At 31.3% G+C, this 20,734-nt stretch overlaps 2 protein-coding genes across 2 annotated transcripts; one reads left to right on the top strand and one right to left on the bottom strand.

The window, feature by feature from the left end:
* Positions 1 to 2,207: 2,207 nt before the first annotated feature.
* LOTGIDRAFT_158548 (hypothetical protein) lies at positions 2,208 to 16,948 on the top strand (the record flags this gene model as incomplete). Its single annotated transcript, XM_009051702.1, has 21 exons — positions 2,208 to 2,229; positions 3,597 to 3,761; positions 5,772 to 5,933; positions 7,936 to 8,019; positions 8,207 to 8,412; positions 8,674 to 8,853; positions 9,525 to 9,611; positions 10,393 to 10,526; positions 11,008 to 11,101; positions 11,702 to 11,830; positions 12,124 to 12,222; positions 12,433 to 12,564; positions 12,701 to 12,804; positions 13,062 to 13,120; positions 13,325 to 13,376; positions 13,570 to 13,637; positions 14,202 to 14,332; positions 14,700 to 14,765; positions 15,472 to 15,576; positions 16,449 to 16,525; positions 16,849 to 16,948. The coding sequence occupies 21 exons, from the start codon at positions 2,208 to 2,210 to the stop codon at positions 16,946 to 16,948; spliced, it is 2,256 nt and encodes a 751-aa protein (XP_009049950.1).
* Positions 16,949 to 18,990: 2,042 nt separating this feature from the next.
* Positions 18,991 to 20,154, bottom strand: LOTGIDRAFT_158547 (hypothetical protein; the record flags this gene model as incomplete). The annotated part of the gene is made up of 1 exon (XM_009051701.1): positions 18,991 to 20,154. The coding sequence occupies one exon, from the start codon at positions 20,152 to 20,154 to the stop codon at positions 18,991 to 18,993; it is 1,164 nt and encodes a 387-aa protein (XP_009049949.1).
* Between the last annotated feature and the right edge of the window lie 580 nt (positions 20,155 to 20,734).

The following is a 20,734-nucleotide window of genomic DNA, read 5'->3' as shown; positions in this document are numbered from 1 at the left end:
TATCCATCAAAAACTATATGTGATAATAAATATTTTCCTCCTAGTTTAATTTCTAAAACACAGCCCAGCCATAGAGCAATACACTTCCTTAAATAAAGAAAACAGTACATAATAGATTATGTGTCAAAGTCCCTGTTGAATATGTCAGTCTGTCATGATATATTGATAATGTAATAGAAACTCAGACAATTTCAACTTGAAGCTAAGTACATGTATTATGTCTATGTTAGAAGAAAGATCAGAATTTGATTTGATCATCAATAATACATGTCAAATAATCATTGTAACAGAGCTGATTAATATTCAACACTAGCAACTTTTTACTTCTTTATTACCTTTAATGTTAGAGAGCTTGAAACTCTATCTCATATTGTATGCAAGATAAACTTCTTGTTAATGGCAATTGACACCCAGTGGTAATATGTATTGTTCGTGACAGGCTCTATTGAACTATACTTGTGTTTTATTCCAGTCATAAAATATTGATAGAACTTTTATTATTCAATTAGTACACGTCAATACCCGATATGATTACAATACATTATTATGTCCCTTAGTTAAAGGAAAAGTAGGTTACATCATAGACATTTAAAACCCTGTACAGTTGGATTATTGGTCACTACTTCCAAAGATATTATTTAATTCTTTAAATCTTGAAACTTTACAAGAATAATTGTTTCCTACTGTTTAAATGCGAAAATTTCTGTTACTAAACATTACTTTGTAAACAATTTGAAAATCAAACTATAATTTTGAAAAGGTTATTGGGAATTATAGATCATAAATAAATGATAACTCCTAATAATGAAAAAGCCAAAAATAATTTGACAATATTAAAGTAAATTTTGTGTGCACTAAAGGGAAACATGATTTTTAATAAATTCTTGTTATTGTCAATCTAGCCTTTACTTTCCTAAACAGTAGTCTCATTATTTTTTACCTGAAAATTAAACAGTATAGAATAAGGGGCTCATAATATATCAAATTTGATGTTCAGTGGTATTGTTGTGCCACTAGTTAAAATTGGTATATTAAGAATCTATTGTTTATTGTTTTGAATTCCTGAGTTGCATTATTATGAAAACTTGTATATAATATAAAGAAATAATGTCAACATTGAAACTGTATGTTGTTTATATAATATAAGATATAACAGTAAATTGTTTATATTTAGCACTAGGTTTCTATCTGACAAGTTGAATCTGATATTATCTTTGTTTGACCTTGAATGCAAGTAAAAGATATGGGAAGGTCAAAAAGATAAAAGAAATAGTGTTTATTTATACTGCAATTTTTTTTATTATGGAAAGTGTTAACGTTTTAAAATTCTTGTATATTGTATATCGAAATATGAAAAAATAAATGGGATCAAAATTGAAGATCTGGGACACCAGTGGAGATCTGATCAGATCTTACTGCAGATTAATTCTTGACTCTGTATATGACTGTGGTATCGAAATTTATTGTTCCAAGTTAACAAATTTTACTTGTGATAATCTTTCTATGGACATGAAAAAACAGTGTTCCTGGATATACCAAATCCTAATAAATTTAGATAAAAAACTTAAATGCATTCATAGAAGTTGAAATGATCTATTATTCTAAAATGCTTGGTTGTCATGATAGTTGATTTGTTGTCACATCAAGCTGGCTATCTGATAAATTGGAATTTCTAATGAATAATCCATGTATTAGCTAAAAAAAAAAAGAAATTGAAAGCCTCAGGGAATCCAAAGAACCTGAATTTGCTTAAAGAAGCCTATATACATTAACATGCAGGACCTATACATAAACATCATCTAAAAACACCGAATTTGACTTCTGGATAAAAAAAATTAGAAATGTTGATTTGAATCGATCCAGGTCAAAAGTTTTCCACTTTTGTTTCTTTTACCTTTCTATAAATCATGAAAACATAGTAATTTAATTGGGTGTCTCAAAATCATTCAAGATTCAAAATTTATATATAAGTTACGTGTGACAATCAAGTAACATTCAAATCAATAGCTATTTACTCACAACTATTCATTTTGTATTACAAGAGCTGTCATAGCAGTAATGAATATTTTAAAAGGCATGCCTCCATATCTTTCATATCTTTGATAGTTTTTATGAATCTGAATTTTTCCACCATCCTTCACATTTCTCAGTAAATAACACAGTGTTCTATGTTCAATTCTCAATGGAATAGCTGATTCATTGATAAAATGATGTCGATAAATGTCAAAGGTAAACTATCTCATGCCTTATGAGAGGATTTGGCAGTTTATACGTAGATAAATGTAAAAAGCAACATTTACAACCTGAGGTAATCTAAAAGTCTTTCTCAAGTTGGGAGTACACGAGGTATGACGTCTGATGTTATAATAAATCTGCAATGTTAATAAATTATTAACATTGCAGGATTATTGATACAGTAAAAAATCTACTGATAATCCTGCACCAGACACTGTAACTTCATCTATTCCGACCCTAACAACATGTTTACATACTACAAGATATACTTGATAAAGGAAAGTATTCAAACCTCATTCAACACTGCATGGCATTAATCCATTAAAAGGAATGCGAAATGAGAAATGACATGTGTATTGCAGACGATACAAAACAATACAATTTGGCTTTTCTTTAGACATTCCTTTACTGTTATCAAATGATTTGCACAAATCTTTAATTTGTGATGGAACAGTTTTCCCTGTAGAGGGTTTCAGACTACTAAATTACCATAGCAATATTATGTGGTAAGAGGTAGAAATACCAAAGTTGAAAGGTTTTCTTATAGTTTATAGAGTGAATCCTTCATTATTAATTCCAAGGTTCCATTAGATACATCATAGTGGTATTTCTTATAACTTGTAGACATTGGATTATTTATCATAACTTTTATAATCTTAGTGTTTTATATATCTTAAGGTAAGTATATTTTGGACCTGTTTAAAAAAAATGGTTTACATATATATAACTTAGTTTTATGGATTAAGGATTGTCATAGTGTGTTTAGGTTTATATTAAAATATTCAGGACCAAGTTGAAGCACCATTGCAAGTTTCATAGTTTTGGTCATTTATGTCAGTCAAGAACATAAAATGCTCAGACTGTTCCACCTTCATTTTTGTGTATAAGGATGAAGGTTAGAAACTTGTGCTCAGTTTGAATTTCCTTAGCTACTATTGGCGATATTGCATTGTAACCTGGACAATTTCTCTTTTTAACGCTAGTATGTAGCCCACATGCTCCTTTTCTAAATTTTACATGTATTGGTGACACTGATAGCATCAATTTTCACCACTCCAATTTTCAGTCAGACATATAAGTGTTTGCTGACGTCACTGTATCACATACATCGTCAAACACTTAGTTTTAGTTGAATCGAAGGAACCACAGACATAATTGGAATGGCGCAAATTGATGCTATCAGATTCCACAATACGCATAAATTTTTGTAGAAAATTTTTTTTTACAATCCCTTAAAGCATTTGAGTTCAAATTCCGTAACTTAATTTTTGATTTTGATTCTTAAAGGATACTTAGCTTTAACATATACAACTTTCTCATTGTTATACAGTAATAATAAATAATTCATAATTATTTTTCAGATGATTCAGCAGACTCTCGCCTCACTTACAACATGCTACAATCCAAATCACAAGAAACAAAAATCCATACTAATGGCAAACAGATTTATAATACGACGTCCCAAACTATTGAAACCGAAGATGGTGAAGCCGAAATTTGTTTAACACCGACTTGTGTTAAAGCTGGTAAGGATTAAATTGTCTGAATTACCATACAATGTAAATTTGTAGACAGTTCATTCCATTTTAAGATTCTGTTACTTGGAACCTGGATCAAACTTGAAGTTGCACACCAACAAATTTTATGGAAAGAATTCTGAAAAAAGTTATTCCATCATTTTGGTCTTATAATACCACAATACCACGTACAAACTTGCAATGGGATACATGAAATTTATTGTCTAAAATGATTTAAAAAAGATTTTGCTCAAGTGTACAGGCAATACATTTTTATACACCCACATGGAAATGTGGACTTGTATTGCCTTTGCCACTGTCCGTCTGCATTTCCTGTGAGCTACAGACTACAGTTTATATTTGATTTTACTGAAATTTAGTGTGATGATTTATATTCATGAGATCTTGGTCAAGTTTGAATTTGTTGATTTTTCAATGGACAGTCTATGAAGTATTGCCCTTACTTAGGAAAAATTCGTCCACATTTGTTTGTGAGCGCAATGAAGACTACAGTTTTTATTTGATTTTGATGAAATTTGGTGTGAGGATTTATGTTCATTAGATATTGGCCAAGTTCGAATAAGATAATTTTTTGATGAAAAATTTTTGAGTTATTGCCCATGACTTGTCATGTCAAAATTTGTTTGTGAACACAATAGAGACTACATTAATTGATTTTAATGAATCTTGGTGTGATCATATATATCGATAAGATCTTGGACTGATTCATATTTGACGATTATTCGATGAACAGTTTTTGAGTTATTGCCCTATTGTATTCATCCAATTATGATAAAATTTGGTGTTATAATTTAAATTGATGAGAATTTAGTAAAGTTTGAATACAATGATTTTGCGATGAAGGGCATTTGAGTTAGTGCTATTGATTAAAAAAAAAATAATTAATGGAATTAATGTAATAAATAACTACAATGTATTATGAAGATCTTTAAAATGATAAAATTCATATTTAAGTTCCTGAAGAATGCTCTTGTTTCTGACAACTTGTTGTGGACGTACGTTACCTTGCCTGGCAAGCTATCTTTCATTTTAGAAACAAAATCTGCGACATTTTACCTGTGCTTCTGCTACTTTGAATAAAACAAGCTAAAAAGGCGGTCCGTCCGTCAACATTTCTTGTGAGCACTATAGAGACTACAGTTTTTATCTGATTTTGATAAAACTTGGTGTGATGCTTTAGATTGATAAGATCTCGGTCAAGATGTAAATTGACGCATTTTCGATGAATGGTTTTTGAGTTATTGCCCTTGACTTTGTTAAAACGCATCAAAATTTGTTAAAAATAGTTCGTGAGCAGGATTGAAGCTACAGTTTTCAACCGATTCTGATGAAACTTGGTGTGATCATTGGAATTGATAAGATCTCGGACAAGTTCTAACTTGACGCATTTTCAATTAACAGTTTTTGAGTTATTGCCCTTGACTTTGTTAAAACGCATCAAAATTTGTTAAAAATAGTTTGTGAGCAGGATTGAAGCTACAGTTTTCAACCGATTCTGATGAAACTTGGTGTGATTATTGAAATTGATAAGATCTCGGACAAGTTCCAACTTGACGCATTTTCGATGAAATGTTTTTGAGTTAATGCCATTAACTTACGAAAAACGTGTTAAAATTTGTTTGTGAGCACAATAGAAGCTACAGTTTTCAACCGATTCTGATGAAACTTGGTGTGATCATTGGAATTGATAAGATCTCGGACAAGTTCTAACAAGAGATATTTTTGATGAACATTTTTTGAGTAATTGCCCTTGACTTTGTAAACACGCGTCAAAAGTTGTTTTTTGCCCTTGATTAGAGATGTGTGATTTAATTGTTTGTTGTATTTGGGTTATTGATATTGATTTTAAAAAAAATTGTGGAATTATTCAGCATGAATAATTTCTTCAATATGAGAAAATTTGTACTTTAGTCACCAAAGACTGTTTTATTTTTTCTGACAGCTGCCAGTGGGCGTATGTTACCTTGCAACGCAAGCTATCTTTTTTTCTTATTTCAGCTGCCCGTTTGATGAATGCTATGGATGATTCTGTTGATCCATGTGAAAATTTCTTTGATTATGCTTGTGGTAATTGGAATAAAGTTAATGTTATTCCTGATGATAGCGCCTTGTATAATACATTTGGTAAATTACGTAATGATCTTCAAGTCATGGTTAAAGGTGAGAGAATGTTTACTTTTTAATGTGAAATACCTTTGTTAATTACAAATATTTCATAAGAGGTCATTGCCATAATTCTGTAAAAGAAAGGCAAATATAAATGTGATATCTTTTTGAATAGTTGTAAGTAACAACAATAGAGTGAGCAGTTTGCCCTAATATTTAGTTTATATTTTTAATGAAGTACTGGTATTGTTGGCAATATGCCTAAACTGGTACAGGTATTGTAGGCAATATGCCTAAACTAATTTGCCCTGAAAAACAACATTCGTAACTGAGTTTAGTATGGTACTAACATTGAGTTTAAACAATGTAGGCAATATGCCCTAAACTGAGTGGACAATAAACCCTAAAGTGAGTGGGCAATTTGCCCTATAATACAACATTTATAAGTTGAGTGGCAATTTGCCCTATAATACAACATTTGTAATTAGTTATACTATTAATGTTGACTTGAAATATTGTAGGCAATCTGCCTAAAGTGGACCTGCAACTTGGCAGACCTTATCCTGGGATTCTATTCTTTTAGAACAGATCAAAAATCAAAATTCCACTAATGACTCGATAAAATTTTTCTTGGCCAAAAGGATTCAAATGCATTCCATCTGCTAGCAATACTGGTTGAATTATTGTTCAAACCGCTCAATTTTACTTACTGTAAGTAAGGTCTGACTTTTATGCTTTCCTTGAGCATTCTGTTGAAAGAAATCACATTGTTGTTGTAATTCAACACTGAACCATTTCTATCTTAAATTCTATGAATTAATTGCAGAATCGAAACTTGGGTGCAGTGTTGGGCAGATCTCTGCACTTCTTCGGCTAACAATAATAGTCTATCACACAAGAGAGATAAATCTGCCTTATTAGCATTCATAGTATCCAAATCATTTCCACCATTGAATATTATAACATGATTAGGTTTAGAATATTGTGCTTCCTATACAAACTGGTTACACAGATTATTATTGTTGATTGTACCAACCCTTTTTCGGAAGAAAGCCACATAGATCGGGGAATTTAGACCAAAATTTGGTTGCAAATTGGTATTTCTTAGTTTGAGATGAATATTCAAACGATTCACATGTGAACTACCTAAAACCAAAACTCTACTAATACGTTGTGCTTCCATTCTGAACACTTCAAATCTGCAGAAAAATTAGCCGCCACTAACTGAGTTAACAATAACACTACTGTAGTACTAGATCTACAGGACACTTTGTTTGTTCCGAAAATTCTAATTAGTCTCTGTCAGGGGTTCCTAAGAATGTTGATAATGAAGGAAGCCCAGTAAGAATGTACTTAACTAAATTATCTGCCGAAAGGCTTTGAATTAACTAATTTTTTTTAACTAAGAATTAAAAAACAATGGCGCTTTTCTCTGCCGGAACCCGGATGAAGATAAACCCCTTTTAGAGAAAAGTTTCATTTGTTAATTACAAATATTTCATGAGAGGTCATTATCATCAAGTTTCATTTAAATCGGATGAAAACTGTGGTCTCTATTGTGCTCACAAGCAAATTTTTATGCGTTTTTCCTAAGTCAAGGGTAATAACTCAAAAAAAGTTCATTGAAAGATCATCAACTACGAACTTATCCAAGATCTCATAAATATAAATGATCACACCAAATTTCAGTAAAATCAGATGAACACTATAGTCTCTATTGTATTCACAAATAAATTTTGACGTGTTTTTCCTACCTAAGTCAAGGGCAATATCTGAAAAAACAGTTCATCGAAAAATCAGCAAATTCAAACTTCAAAAGGACTTTTTAAAAACGATCAAAATTTTTACATAAGAATTTTATTAAATTCGTGTTTGTTTAAATCAACAGATAATGGACAATTTATATTTGTGGCACGTTATGTCACAGATAGGTGACCACCCTTGATATACTGAAAATTTATTAGGGAAAGCAATCACTTGTTTTATTAAAGATGGTAGCTATGAATAGAGTTTTCAATCACTTTAACAATCATATTGTATATTTGTATAATTTTAGATTTATTAAATAATCCTGTCAATGATAAAGATAGTGCTGCTATGAGAAAAGCAAAATATCTTTATGTTTCTTGTATAAATGAAAGTAAGTAATATAGAACCATATTTGAAAATGTCCAAATAAATAAACAACTATTTTCTTACACTGAATCATTTGACTTCGAAAAAATACATATAAAATCAATATCATTGGTAATTTGTGTAATATTTTAAATGATAATGAAAATATTGTGAACACTATTGAAATTTTGTGTCTTATCTCATGTTTTTAGCATTAATTGATGAACGTGGATTAACACCTATCATGAATCTATTAGAAGAATTAGGAAGTTGGCCGGCAGTAGTTGGTGATGATTGGAATGAAGAACAGTTTGATTTATTAGATTTAATAGTTAAATTACGTTTATATAATAATAAAATATTAATAGAACAATGGGTCAGTGCTGATGATAAAAATTCTGAAGTCAATATCATTCAGGTCAGTCACTATTTACTATGTTACTTAGATCAGTATATTGTCAGTATTGTGTCCGTCTGCCACAAACAAAACCCAAAATGTAAAACAACATATTGGCAATACATAAGTATTTCATAATGAAAAGTGGTAGCATGTGTTTAGAAGAGTATACATAAATGAAATGATAAAAGAAAAACACATTGTAATTAAATTTTTGTAATAAGATATTACATTATCATCCAATTCTTACACATAGCTCGAATATTACAATTTTGATTTCAGTTAGACCAGCCTGATTTAGGTATGCCATCTAGAGATTACTATTTGAAAGGTAGACATCATAATACAGTTCTAGAATATGAAAATTTTGCAAGAGAGGTAGCTGAGTTATTTGGAGCTAATAAATCTATAGCAGAGAGAGATATTGCTTTAATGATAGATTTAGAGACTGAAATAGCAAATGTAAGTTAGATTTTGGAGAATATTAGTCAAATTCAGAAGCAAGCAAGAAGATTAAAGAATTAGACAATAGCTATATTTATTTTTTGAATGCTATGTTTAATTCATTATTTACAGTAAATCAAGTTTAAGGGATGCAGAAAAATTGACTCCTTTTTGGTAATAATGTGATTTATTGAAAACATGTAAAATAAATGCAGCTTGAATCCAGAGGCAGAGATGTCAGAAAAATGACGCTTTTGAGGCTAGAATTATACTTTATATAAAATTTACATCGAAGGAAATGAAGCAATGGAAATCCTTGGTTCATACAAATTGCTTAAGTTTTGATCAAACATGAATAAGGGTCACTCGATTGGTGAGTTCTTAGCATTCCAGATTCATGCAATCAACCATACGTTCAATAAAACAAGTTGGAAAACAGAGTTCAGTACGCGTTTTAAGTATGCCGAAAAAATAGTAGGTGCAGACGAAATTTAAAGTGGCAGAGAAGGAAATAGAGGGGAAAATGCTGAATATGATGTATTCCGCTTCCGTACTGTTCAATTGAGGGCAGAATTGGAACAGACAGAACCTGTTCAGAACTCTCAAATCATATATCAAAAAGATCAAAGCTTTCTACATTTGAAATTCTTTCATAATGAATGAAAAGTTTTCCTTTCTCCATTTTCAAGTTAACGATTCCACCTGATCAAAGAAGAGATAATGAAAAATTATATAATAGAATGACAGTTAAGGAATTATCAGAGAAAATACCTGGGGTAGGTTTATTGTTCATTCTCATTGTATATCCCTATATTAGTAATCTAACAATCAATGTGTATCATTAGTTTCAGTAGCCAGATTGGATAATATACTGTTTTTCTTTTACAAATTAATCGAAAAACTTAGCTTGACTGGCTAGAAAAGCAGGCTTTCTTAAAATAATTGAAGATAATGGATATGATGTTTCAAAACAGTGCAGCAGACATGATACAAGATATTTCTGAAAAACAACCAACTAATCAATAGTTTAAGTGAAATAACTCAATCCTTTAATCACATGAACGATATAACTGACACGTGTTGTGACTTATCATACATTAAGCCTTACTTATCACATCTATCATTACTTAACACAAATTTTTATAGTCCTTAATTTACTAACAGACTTAAACTACTTTATAAAATAAGAAATCTATTCTTGATGATTAGAGGACCTGGTGCATATTCTTGCATCAAGAACTTAAGTATCAGCTCTAGAAGCACAACAAATCGGCGATTACCATTGAACCTTGATATTCATCACTGGAGAGGAAATAACTTATAAACCACCTAAAAATGACTGAACAAATTGGAATTAATGATCATATAAAATTGTGAATATGGAATTATACACTAGAGTTAGTTTACACTAACAAATCTTTCACAAAGTAGACATTATCATATCTCCACACACAACATACTTAAAGTTGCTTTGAACTTTGTTTTTAAAATGATTGTCAGTACCAATTTATTGATTGATTTCTTTATTATATGAACTTCAAATTTAATTTTTTATAGTTTGATTGGTTGCGTTATTTAAGGATGATATTTTCCAATGTCAATATTACTGTTAATGAAACAGAAGAACTTGTTGTCTATGCTCCTGATTATTTAGAAAATATGGTGAAATTAATCAACAGAACAGACAAACGGTAATTTTTCTTTTACAAATTTGACCTACTGTTACTCTGAGCTCTGAGACAATGGACAGTGGACAGTGAAATATCTTGATGTTCAAAGGCCATATGTGCACATAGTTTAAATGAACCAAGAGTAATTTCAAGCTGCTTTGTCTACCTTGAAATGGGGTTACAAATAGGGAGCGGACTGATGTAATGTGGTGACAACTGATGACTGATGAGGTTGACAAGCCAAATGCAAGTGTGCTAGGGCCATGGACTAAGAGAGTCTGAGCAAAAAAATTTAGAATGCTAGAATTGATTTGATGCATTCTAACACACATTTGGGGGGAAAAATTGATAAAAATAAGAATATGAAATTTCTTTTTAATGAATTTTGGATACGATTGGAGGTACAAGGGAGAGAAAAAGGGCTACCCCTGTACGCCTACTCACTCCACCACTGGCCTTATCCAGGTTCAGAACTATATTTTCATGTCTGCACTTTTTTCAGAATATTAGCAAATTACTTGTTCTGGAGAATAATGATGAACAGAGTGACAAACTTACCTGATAAATTTAGAGATATACGTAAAAAATACCACAAGGTAAATTGATTATATTTTTTAGAATAAAAATTGACTGTCTCTCAGCTCTTTCCTTATCACTTGAATTAAAAAACCAGATTTTATTGTGGAATTTAGCAAGGTAGAGAACATCAGATACCACTCTCCAAAAAGTTTTTATTGTATATTTTGGTAATGAAGTGTAGTTATGATATATTTTAGACAATGTTTGGTATTGAAGTATTTTTTATTGTATATTTTGGTAATGAAGTGTAGTTATTGTATATTTTAGACAATGTTTGGTATTGAAGTATTTTTTATTGTATATTTTGGTATGAAGTGTAGTTATTGTATATTTTAGACAATGTTTGGTATTGAAGTATTTTTTATTGTATATTTTGGTGATGAAGTGTAGTTATTGTATATTTTAGACAATATTTGGTATTGAAGTATTTTTTTATTGTATATTTTGGTATGAAGTGTAGTTATTGTATATTTTAGACAATATTTGGTATTGAAGTATTTTTTATTGTATATTTTGGTAATGAAGTGTAGTTATTGTATATTTTAGACAATATTTGGTATTGAAGTATTTTTTTATTGTATATTTTGGTAGTGAAGTGTGGTTATTTGATATTTTAGACAATATTTGGGAGTGAAGTTGAGAGATCCAGATGGAGAGATTGTGTTGATTATGTTATAGACAATGTTGGAAATGCTGTTGGTAGATTATTTGTTGAGAAACATTTTGATGAAAATGCCAAAAGTATTGTAAGTGTTGATATTTTCATTTTTATATATATATAAAATAAGTAACTGTCTATTGGTCTGTTGCCATGCAGTCAAGCTTAAAAAATAACTAAAGCTGCCAGATAATCTTTCCTCCCATTAAACACAAAAATACCAGAAAGAGAAAAGGAAATATATAATATAGCAAAGATTTCTTGCAAAAATGGCTCATTGGACACTGCATGGCATTGTTTGGGCAATAACATTTGAAATAAGATTTTGGCCAATTTGTTATTAGTCTTTTGATATACTTGACCAATTGTGCTATTTTCTAGGCTTTAGAGATGATCCATAACATACGTGAATCATTCTATCAATTATTAGATGAAGCAGATTGGATGGATAAAAAAACACAAATTGTGGCTAAAGAAAAGGTATTGTAATATTTTTTCATCAAGATTCTATAGGTGTCAAAATTAAAAGAGAACAAAATAGTACATAATGGGAAAGAACCTTTTGATGTTAATAATAGTGATCAGCAACTCATACATTACAATTAACATATGACACCGTTAAAGTTATGAACATTTGGAAACTATAGATGTTGTTGCTGAATCATTTCTTACTGTGAAAAATATTTACAGGCTGAAAGCATTGATGAGAAGATTGGCTATCCGGAATATATTCTCAATAATACAGCTCTAGATGAAGAATATGCAGGCGTGAGTTATGCTCTTTTAATATTAAGTTATGCTAAAACTGAATCCCCCTTTAAGGTATTGTTGGTGTAGCAGTTGGTGTTTCTGACAGGTGAGCATGGAAAACTTGATTTTTCTCAATACTTGTATCGAATGTATGTTAATGTATGTGGATGTGTTGTTATGATTATTCTATCATGTAGAATGTTTACAGGTCGAGTTCTATCCTGATAAATATTTTGAAAATGTGATGGCCAATATTAGAAGTATTGCTATAGGTAATTTAAAACAGTTACGTGACAAGGTAGATAGAAGCAAGTAAGTTGAGTCATTACTTTAAAAGTACCGGTATCTTTGTTTACCCAGTCTAACCAAGTTTCTACATAATATTAAATATATTATTTAATCAACCACATGTTTGAATTTTTCAGAGCAAAGTATTGAGTAACTGATCTTGAATTTATATTGCCCTCAACTAATTGATCAATATAAAAAACAATTTCTATGCTTTTTAAAAAAAAAACTGCTGAATACACCAAGAATTTTTTCAAATAAAATATGATATCTATTTGTAGATGGTCAACAACACCAGTAGTGGTAAATGCATTTTATAGTTCAGCCAAAAATCAGATAAGTAAGTGTTATTGTCTTTTTCAACAATACTGTAGATATGACACTTGTTTGCAATTCAATAGAAGGGAGGTGAGAATTGTCTATCAGCAAGATGGTGGACCAGCTGTACAGATAGCAGCCCTGATCGAATATTATTAGCTGAACTTAAAAAAATGTTTTATAAAACTTCACACTTAATAACTATAGTGTTTATTTGCATTTTCAGTGTTTCCTGCTGGGATTCTACAACCTCCATTTTACAATAAAGATTACCCAAAGTAAGTTGATGAGTACCTGCTTCTTTTTAATGAGACTGCTAGTCCCAACTGTGTTTCTAAACATTTGTTTCAACCCTCTAACTGTAACTTGATGTCATAAAGTTTGAGGATGAGTTTTTGGGTATTGATAGATTATTATTTTAGATTTATATTGTAAGTTATTTTGTGTAAGTATTCTTACATGCTATTTTAGATCATTGAATTATGGTGGAATTGGTATGGTCATCGGACATGAAATTACACATGGATTTGATGATAGAGGTATCTTTATAAATTATTTAGATACATTTGTACTCTGTGGAGTTTCCATGAATCATTAAGTGGGGGTCAAATATTATTCACATAATTGTCAAGAAAGGCTTACAGGCACTTCTTTACCTAGGTTAAGTGAAGGGGGAAACATGACTCTCCTTGCACCATACATGTGTAATCTACCGATGTTGTTGGGTTTCTACCGCTTTTGCATGTTGTCCACCGCTCTACCGATGGTATACCCAATTCTACCGATTTTTTGTTTTTTTCTTGAGCAAATTTTCACGGGGCCTACTGTTTTGCACCCCCAAACACCCTCAACCCCATAGAGACAGCACTGTTTTATATTTCATTTTTAGGGGTATTTTGATATTATGAGTGTTTTTTTACTTTGCTACACCAAATACTTAGCTTTTGATAAAAGGAAAATTTTATGAAGATAATAAAAGCATGTTTGAATAACAACCTGTAATAAAGTAAGAGAAACTATTTTCACTGAAAATGCAAGTAATATTTAATAAATCGGGCTAATTTTTAAAATGAACCAAATTTTGTGTTGTTTTTAACTAATAGGTCGCCAGTTTGATAAAGATGGTAATTTAATTCAATGGTGGGATGATGAAGTTATTGAAGCATTTAAAAATCAAGCTCAGTGTATTGTAGAACAATATGGTAATTATACAGTACCAGACATTAGTTTACAGGTAATTCACATTTTCATCTTCATTTCTACAAACAGTGTGGCCTTGTCTACTGTGACTTTACATTGAACTACTACCTTAAATTTTTATTCCAACCTTTTCAACAGGTTTCTACCTTCATATAATGCTTATGCTTTTAATAAAAAAATGGCTGAAATTTGAAGTTTCAGTGCCTTCCGATTAGAAACCATTATTGCCCTTGTCCTTGAAAAATAAAACTGCTATAGCTCCTTTAGTTTTTACCGACAAGGCAACTTTCATACAACCTTGGTTTTCAAACGCAAATGGTAAAAATACCTCAGGTTGTTTTTGTTTTCAACTATTTAATGTGGTTATATTTGGACACGATCTACTGTTTTCTTTACTCTAGGTAAATGGAGTTCAGACTCAAGGAGAGAATATTGCTGATAATGGTGGTTTGAAAGAAGCTTACATGGTAAGTGGTCACTTTTACGATATGATAGACCTGTAGGAATAACTATCATTAGCTTGGATCAAAAAAAATATATACATCCGTGTAAAACTATTCATATCAATAATCAGGCAAACGAAATCAGGTAGACGAAACATTGGTCTCTATTCCAGCCTCTGATAGCTATTTGGACAGATGTCAGCTGGTGTAGAGACAGATATAATAAGCTTTGTTAAATGGGGACATTCTGCATCTCCGCAGGTGCAGGGGTTTTAAGCCTATTTAGATTCCTTGGATCTGCAAAACCCAGGTATATTTGGAAAGATGAATACATTTTGTAGTTCAGTCATGCTATCATTTTCTCCCTACACCATTTATGTCATGTCTCCAGTTCCATCAAAGTTTCATTTTGCGAAACATCGGCCATTTAAAACTGTGTGCGCAGCCAAAAGTTCAAAGGTCACAGAGTCACGTGATACTAACAAAACGAAAGTTTCGGTGATGCTCAACACTAATTTACAATCATCTTAAAGGTAATGCCACATTATGTTAGAGAAAACCTCTTTGGAGATGTGGAAAATCCCCATTTGACAGGGTCTTTTTCTTCTGACTCTACTACAGCTGACAACTGTCAAAATATCCATCAGAGGCTGGAATAGAGGCAGATGTTTTGGACTAGATCTCTGGGAAACTTCATAAGATTCATTAGGGTCATCATTATTTGTTTTAGGCCTACCAGAAGATGGTTGAAGAAAATGAAATAGAAAAAAGAGTTCATCTTCCTGGTATAGAACATCTCAATAACTTTCAGTTATTTTTCCTCAACTTTGCTCAGGTATGTTTATAGGCCTATTATTTCTTTTTATTATCTCAAATCATCTTAATTTAACCCACAATTTTGTCATTAAGCTAGTTGATTAATCTTCACCTACATGGGCAGGGCACCAAGATGGTCACTCAGAGCACATTTAGAGACTACAAGTGTGTGAAATGTAATCACTAATTGTTATTTCTTTGTGTGAGGAGTTGCAAAATCTTCCGAACAATGACAAACTGGATGGAAACCTCATGAAAACATTTTTTGGGTGGACAAGGTCGTGCTTAGGTCAGAACAAAGTAAAGTACATGAAATTTAACATATTTTTCACTCTTGGATTGATATTTTCATTTATTATTGTTTTATGTTGTGTTTTTGATTTCCACTTTTTTTTAAAAATTTTCTGCACAATTATCCTGAACAAGAAAACTTTTCTCAGTTACGTCCCTTTAATTAAATGTTTGTTTTTGACATATTTTCTTCAGATTGAAATGGGTTTGGAATGGCATTTTATTCATAAAACAATTTATATCTCTTGATTGAAACAGAATTGGGTTGATTTATTTGTGGTTACCTGTGATGCGAACATTGTTTTAAAAAGTGTTTTAAATTCATCTTTTGATTGAAGTCATTTTAAAAGTGCCTTTATCTTTATGTTGAAATCTATTTCAATTGAACCTCAAGTAGACATTTTTTAATTACCTTCACTCCTCTCTACTCCATTCCATTTATTTCTCTGTTTAAAACAAATCAAAATAATTTGTCAACAACATCCATGCCGTTATGTTGAAGTATCTCGTCGCCATCCTCCATGCTTCACGTGATGTATGTAGACTATATTATGTGGATATATATAAATCTATGATTGATCCACTGAATTGGAATTTTAGGTATGGTGTGGTACAATGAGACCTGAAGCATCATTTAACAGAATACGAACTGGTGTACATAGTCCTGGAAGATTCAGGTAATTTTTAAAGCTGAAACACATTGAGTTCTTATGTATATAATTATTGAGATGTACTTGAAGACTTTGACCAGTCTTTATTAGCCCACATGGTGCAGAAAAGTAGGAGGTAAAACTCCATTCATGTCATTTCATTTGAAAAGGCTTTGAATTATGATGAATTTATGCAGTTTGCTCAGCATTATAGAAAGAATAGTGATTCATTACAAGATCCACCGTCCTCAGTGTGCAGCTGAAGTATATGACAATCAGTATTTAAACTTTAAAAATATGCTTGGACATGATTTAAATAATCTAGAAATAAAATCTTCTGCATTTTCCAGAGTTGTTGGCACCCTTCAGAATATGGCTGAATTCTCAGAGGCATTTAATTGTTCAAAGTCATCGTATATGAATCCTGAGAAGAAATGTCGAGTATGGTGAGAAGAATAGATGTTTAACATTTACCAATGTAAAAACATTGTTGTTCTGCTAACTGGCTGTAAAGCTTGATGGAAGCGAGAAATAAAATTTTTGATGTGAGCAAGACTTGTACAGAACCAACATTGGCATTGCTATTGACAAAGGTGTTCATATTATACAAAAAGGTGGAATTGTACATATCAAAGTTATAGTGGGGACATTTTCTGATATTATTCAGTGTTTCAGACTGATTTACCATTTCAGTTGGAATAATATTTGAAACGTTGTCTGTCTGGCAGGCAGATATTTGGTACATTCAGTACTTTTCAATATAAATTTATATTCAATATTCAATGCATGTTTCTTTTTCCATGTAATATTTTAATCACTGTATATTTAAATTTCGTATGAGACTATAACTGTCTCAAATTGATTATTATGTTGATTGCCATGGTTTTATAAGTAAACAAGTTGATAACTGAAATTACATGTAGGCTAATACTTGTCTTCCTTCCAAGATCTTTATGATGAAGCAAAGTTTAATATGGCTTGTTTTGATTTTTATAGCTAATGACTATATCATTATTTATACAATCGTTCATTTAACTTTAAGAGATTTAAAAGACAAACACAATCAGCTGCATTTATGGTCAAGTAGACCAGCTTGTTGAAATCTAGCAACCTTTTGAATTCTCTACAAAATTCAACTTGTATACTTATGATTATTGTTGTGTTTTGAGATATAATTTAGGAGAATGTCTATTTTTGTAATTTTACATTACTTTCAATTTTCAATACACATTGGAATTGCTTTGAAATTTTTATGAATATTTATGTTTGAACCTCTAGTTTACCCTTAGTTTTTCTTTTTTAAGGTTGTTCATATTTATTACAGAATCACTCATCAATCCAAAATATAAGCTAGTATGAAGATTTATACACTCACAAGTGCAAGTAGTATTTAACTCTTTCTTGCATGGGAATATTTTATTTTTACATGTATATCATAAAATTTTTAATATTTTGGAAAGTATATCTTTAATCTTGTAGTTTTTATTTGAAAGTTATTGGGTCACTTGTCAACATACAGGAGCAGTACGGATAATGAGCTTGATTCTTCATAAATCTGAAATGAAAGAATTTAATCAAAGCTCCCTATAGAACATCAATCCCACCTAAAGTCAGCTACATTTATTATCAGGGCTAGTTAAATTTATATATGTGTGCAATTATATATTTTGTGCTCATTTTGTTATAAAAATATTTATTCACCATGTAATGTCAAATAAATTTTTTTCATTTCAGTTGTTGTTTTACTATTTACTCTTTCTTCAGCTAGAGATTTCTTTTTGCAAGGTTTTTTTTTCAAAATTATATTGTATCTGCTTATTCTTGTGGCAATTAAAGGAGATTTTTATGATAACATACATTAACCCCAGAGACAGTTTTACATAACTGGCTAGAGAATATAAAGTAAATTGGGTGTGAATTTAAACCTTGACAGGGATTAAACTTCTGGTCAGTAGTGATATATATCCATGTCAATGATAGTTGATGACATAATCATAAAATATCTCAATAGACCCTAGAGGCTTGTCAACTGGTATATTTAAACCAAATTAATGATTACACTGCCATATCACATCTGAAGAACAGATCATTCTCATGTTGCTTTTCCTGTTACCATAAATGGGATCTGACCCTTTTTTTTACAACATGTCCAATACATTAATGCCAATCATTATAAATTTCTTAGTGGGCTGACACAAGAAGATACATGAATAGTGGTGCAAAATCTATAATCTGAGACAATGTTACTGCAATATAATGGTAGAGGCCCTCCTGTTGAAATAAAGTAAGCCTTTCAAGGGTAAGTGAAATAGGGGTTTAATGTTTTTCACACAACAAAGATAAAAAAAATAAACAATTAATTATTGAACCAAGAACCCCTCGAATATTTATATTGTAAAGGGTCAGTGGCTCAAATTAATAGTCAGACATTTATTAATGAAATAAAACATTCAAATTATTAACAAACAAATAATTTCAATAGAATAAACTGTCTATTTATCAGAAACAATTTGTCTTGCAATCAATTCTTTCATTATTTCATTGCTACCTCCATATATTGGTTGTACTCTGGCATCAAGGAATGCTTTAGAAATGGGATATTCCAACATGTATCCCCATCCTCCATGGAGTTGAACACATTCTGTAGCAACCTTATTTTGTAAATCAGTAATCCAATATTTAGCCATAGATGCTGTTGAGGAGTCAAGTCCCCTCTGACTATGTGTTTTCAGACATTGGTCAATAAAGGCTCTACCAACACAAATTTCAGTTTTCAATTCTGCTAATTTATGCTGAATTGTTTGTAATTTTGACAAGGTTTTGCCAAAAGCTTTTCTATTTTTGACATACGTACGTGTTTCTTCAAACATCCATTCATTATTTGCCTGACCCATGGAAGCAATCAGTAATCTTTCCTGAGGTAGTTCGTTCATCAAATAATAGAAACCTTTATTTTCTTCTCCTAATAGAGCACTCTTTGGTAAGCGGACGTCTTCAAAAAACAGTTCAGCTGTATCTTGGGCTTTTAAACCAATCTTCTGTAATTTTTTTCCTTTGATGAAGCCTGGCATTGATGCTTCAACCAAAAACAGACTTATACCATGAGCAACTGATTTAGCTTCTGTATTTGTTATTGCTACAACAATACACACATCAGACATGTAACCATTTGTTATAAAAACTTTGCTACCATTTAGAATATAATCATCTCCATCTTTTTTTGCATTTGTACGAATACCTTGAAGATCACTTCCAGCACTTGGTTCTGTCATGCCAATAGCTCCAATCCATTCTCCAGATGTCATTTTAGGAATGAATTTTTCAATTTGCTCTTTTGTACCATAATGTGTGATATATGGCATAACTATGTCTGAATGGAGAGTAAACCCAGGACCAGTACAATTAACATACATTTGTTCCTCCCATGTTATGTTTGTCATTAGGAAATCACCACCAACACCACCTAATTCAGCTGGTGTATTTACACCTAATAAACCATTTTCTCCAGCTTTAAGCCAAACTTCTTTGCTAACATTGCCGTCTTTTTCCCATTGACCATGATTTGGCAACACTTCTTCTTGCATAAACCTCCTCACAGAGTTCCTAAACATATCATGTTCTTCTGAGAAAATACTTCTTGTTCCTATGTCCATCATGTTTAAAGCTTCTCCAACTTCTTTCCTTTGACTTCCATTGTTCGATGTAACAGAAAAATTCCTCGATAGTGAAGACCTTGTCGTTAGAAGAGTTGATCGCTTAGACACTTCTTGTAAAATTCTTCTAGCAGCCCAAAACGCCATTTTACTTGTTTGAAAGTGGCGAAAGCTCAAAGTACACCAACCAAACACTAGATTGTGTAAACAACTTTTATTTCAAAGTAAGGAAACGTCTGGAAGAAAAAGAAAGAAAAAGCAGACGAAATTGGAGTTATGTCCCTTGTTCGTGGGTTAAGGCAAAAGATACTTACCACGAAAGATAACCAGCCAAAAGTCATTCGAAAGGCTATTTATAGGCCTATGTGCCACGCGTGGTTAATATAAGATCATGGCTCTGTTTGAGCATAGTATGTATAGTTTTAAGAAAGTTTAAGAAAATGTTGATAGATAGTACTATAGGCTATTCCGAAGCCTGGTGATTCATGCGCACTAGCAACACTTATAGTTATTATAGAGATTAACTGGTTAGTAACTTCATTAATGCTTTTTAGCATTTGCATGGCGGCAATGGCTGGTCAAC

Source organism: Lottia gigantea, assembly GCF_000327385.1.
Source record: "Lottia gigantea unplaced genomic scaffold LOTGIsca_17, whole genome shotgun sequence".
Lineage (NCBI taxonomy): Eukaryota > Metazoa > Mollusca > Gastropoda > Lottiidae > Lottia > Lottia gigantea.
Note: the sequence above shows the minus strand (reverse complement) of the source record. Positions and strands in the feature narration are given on the sequence as shown.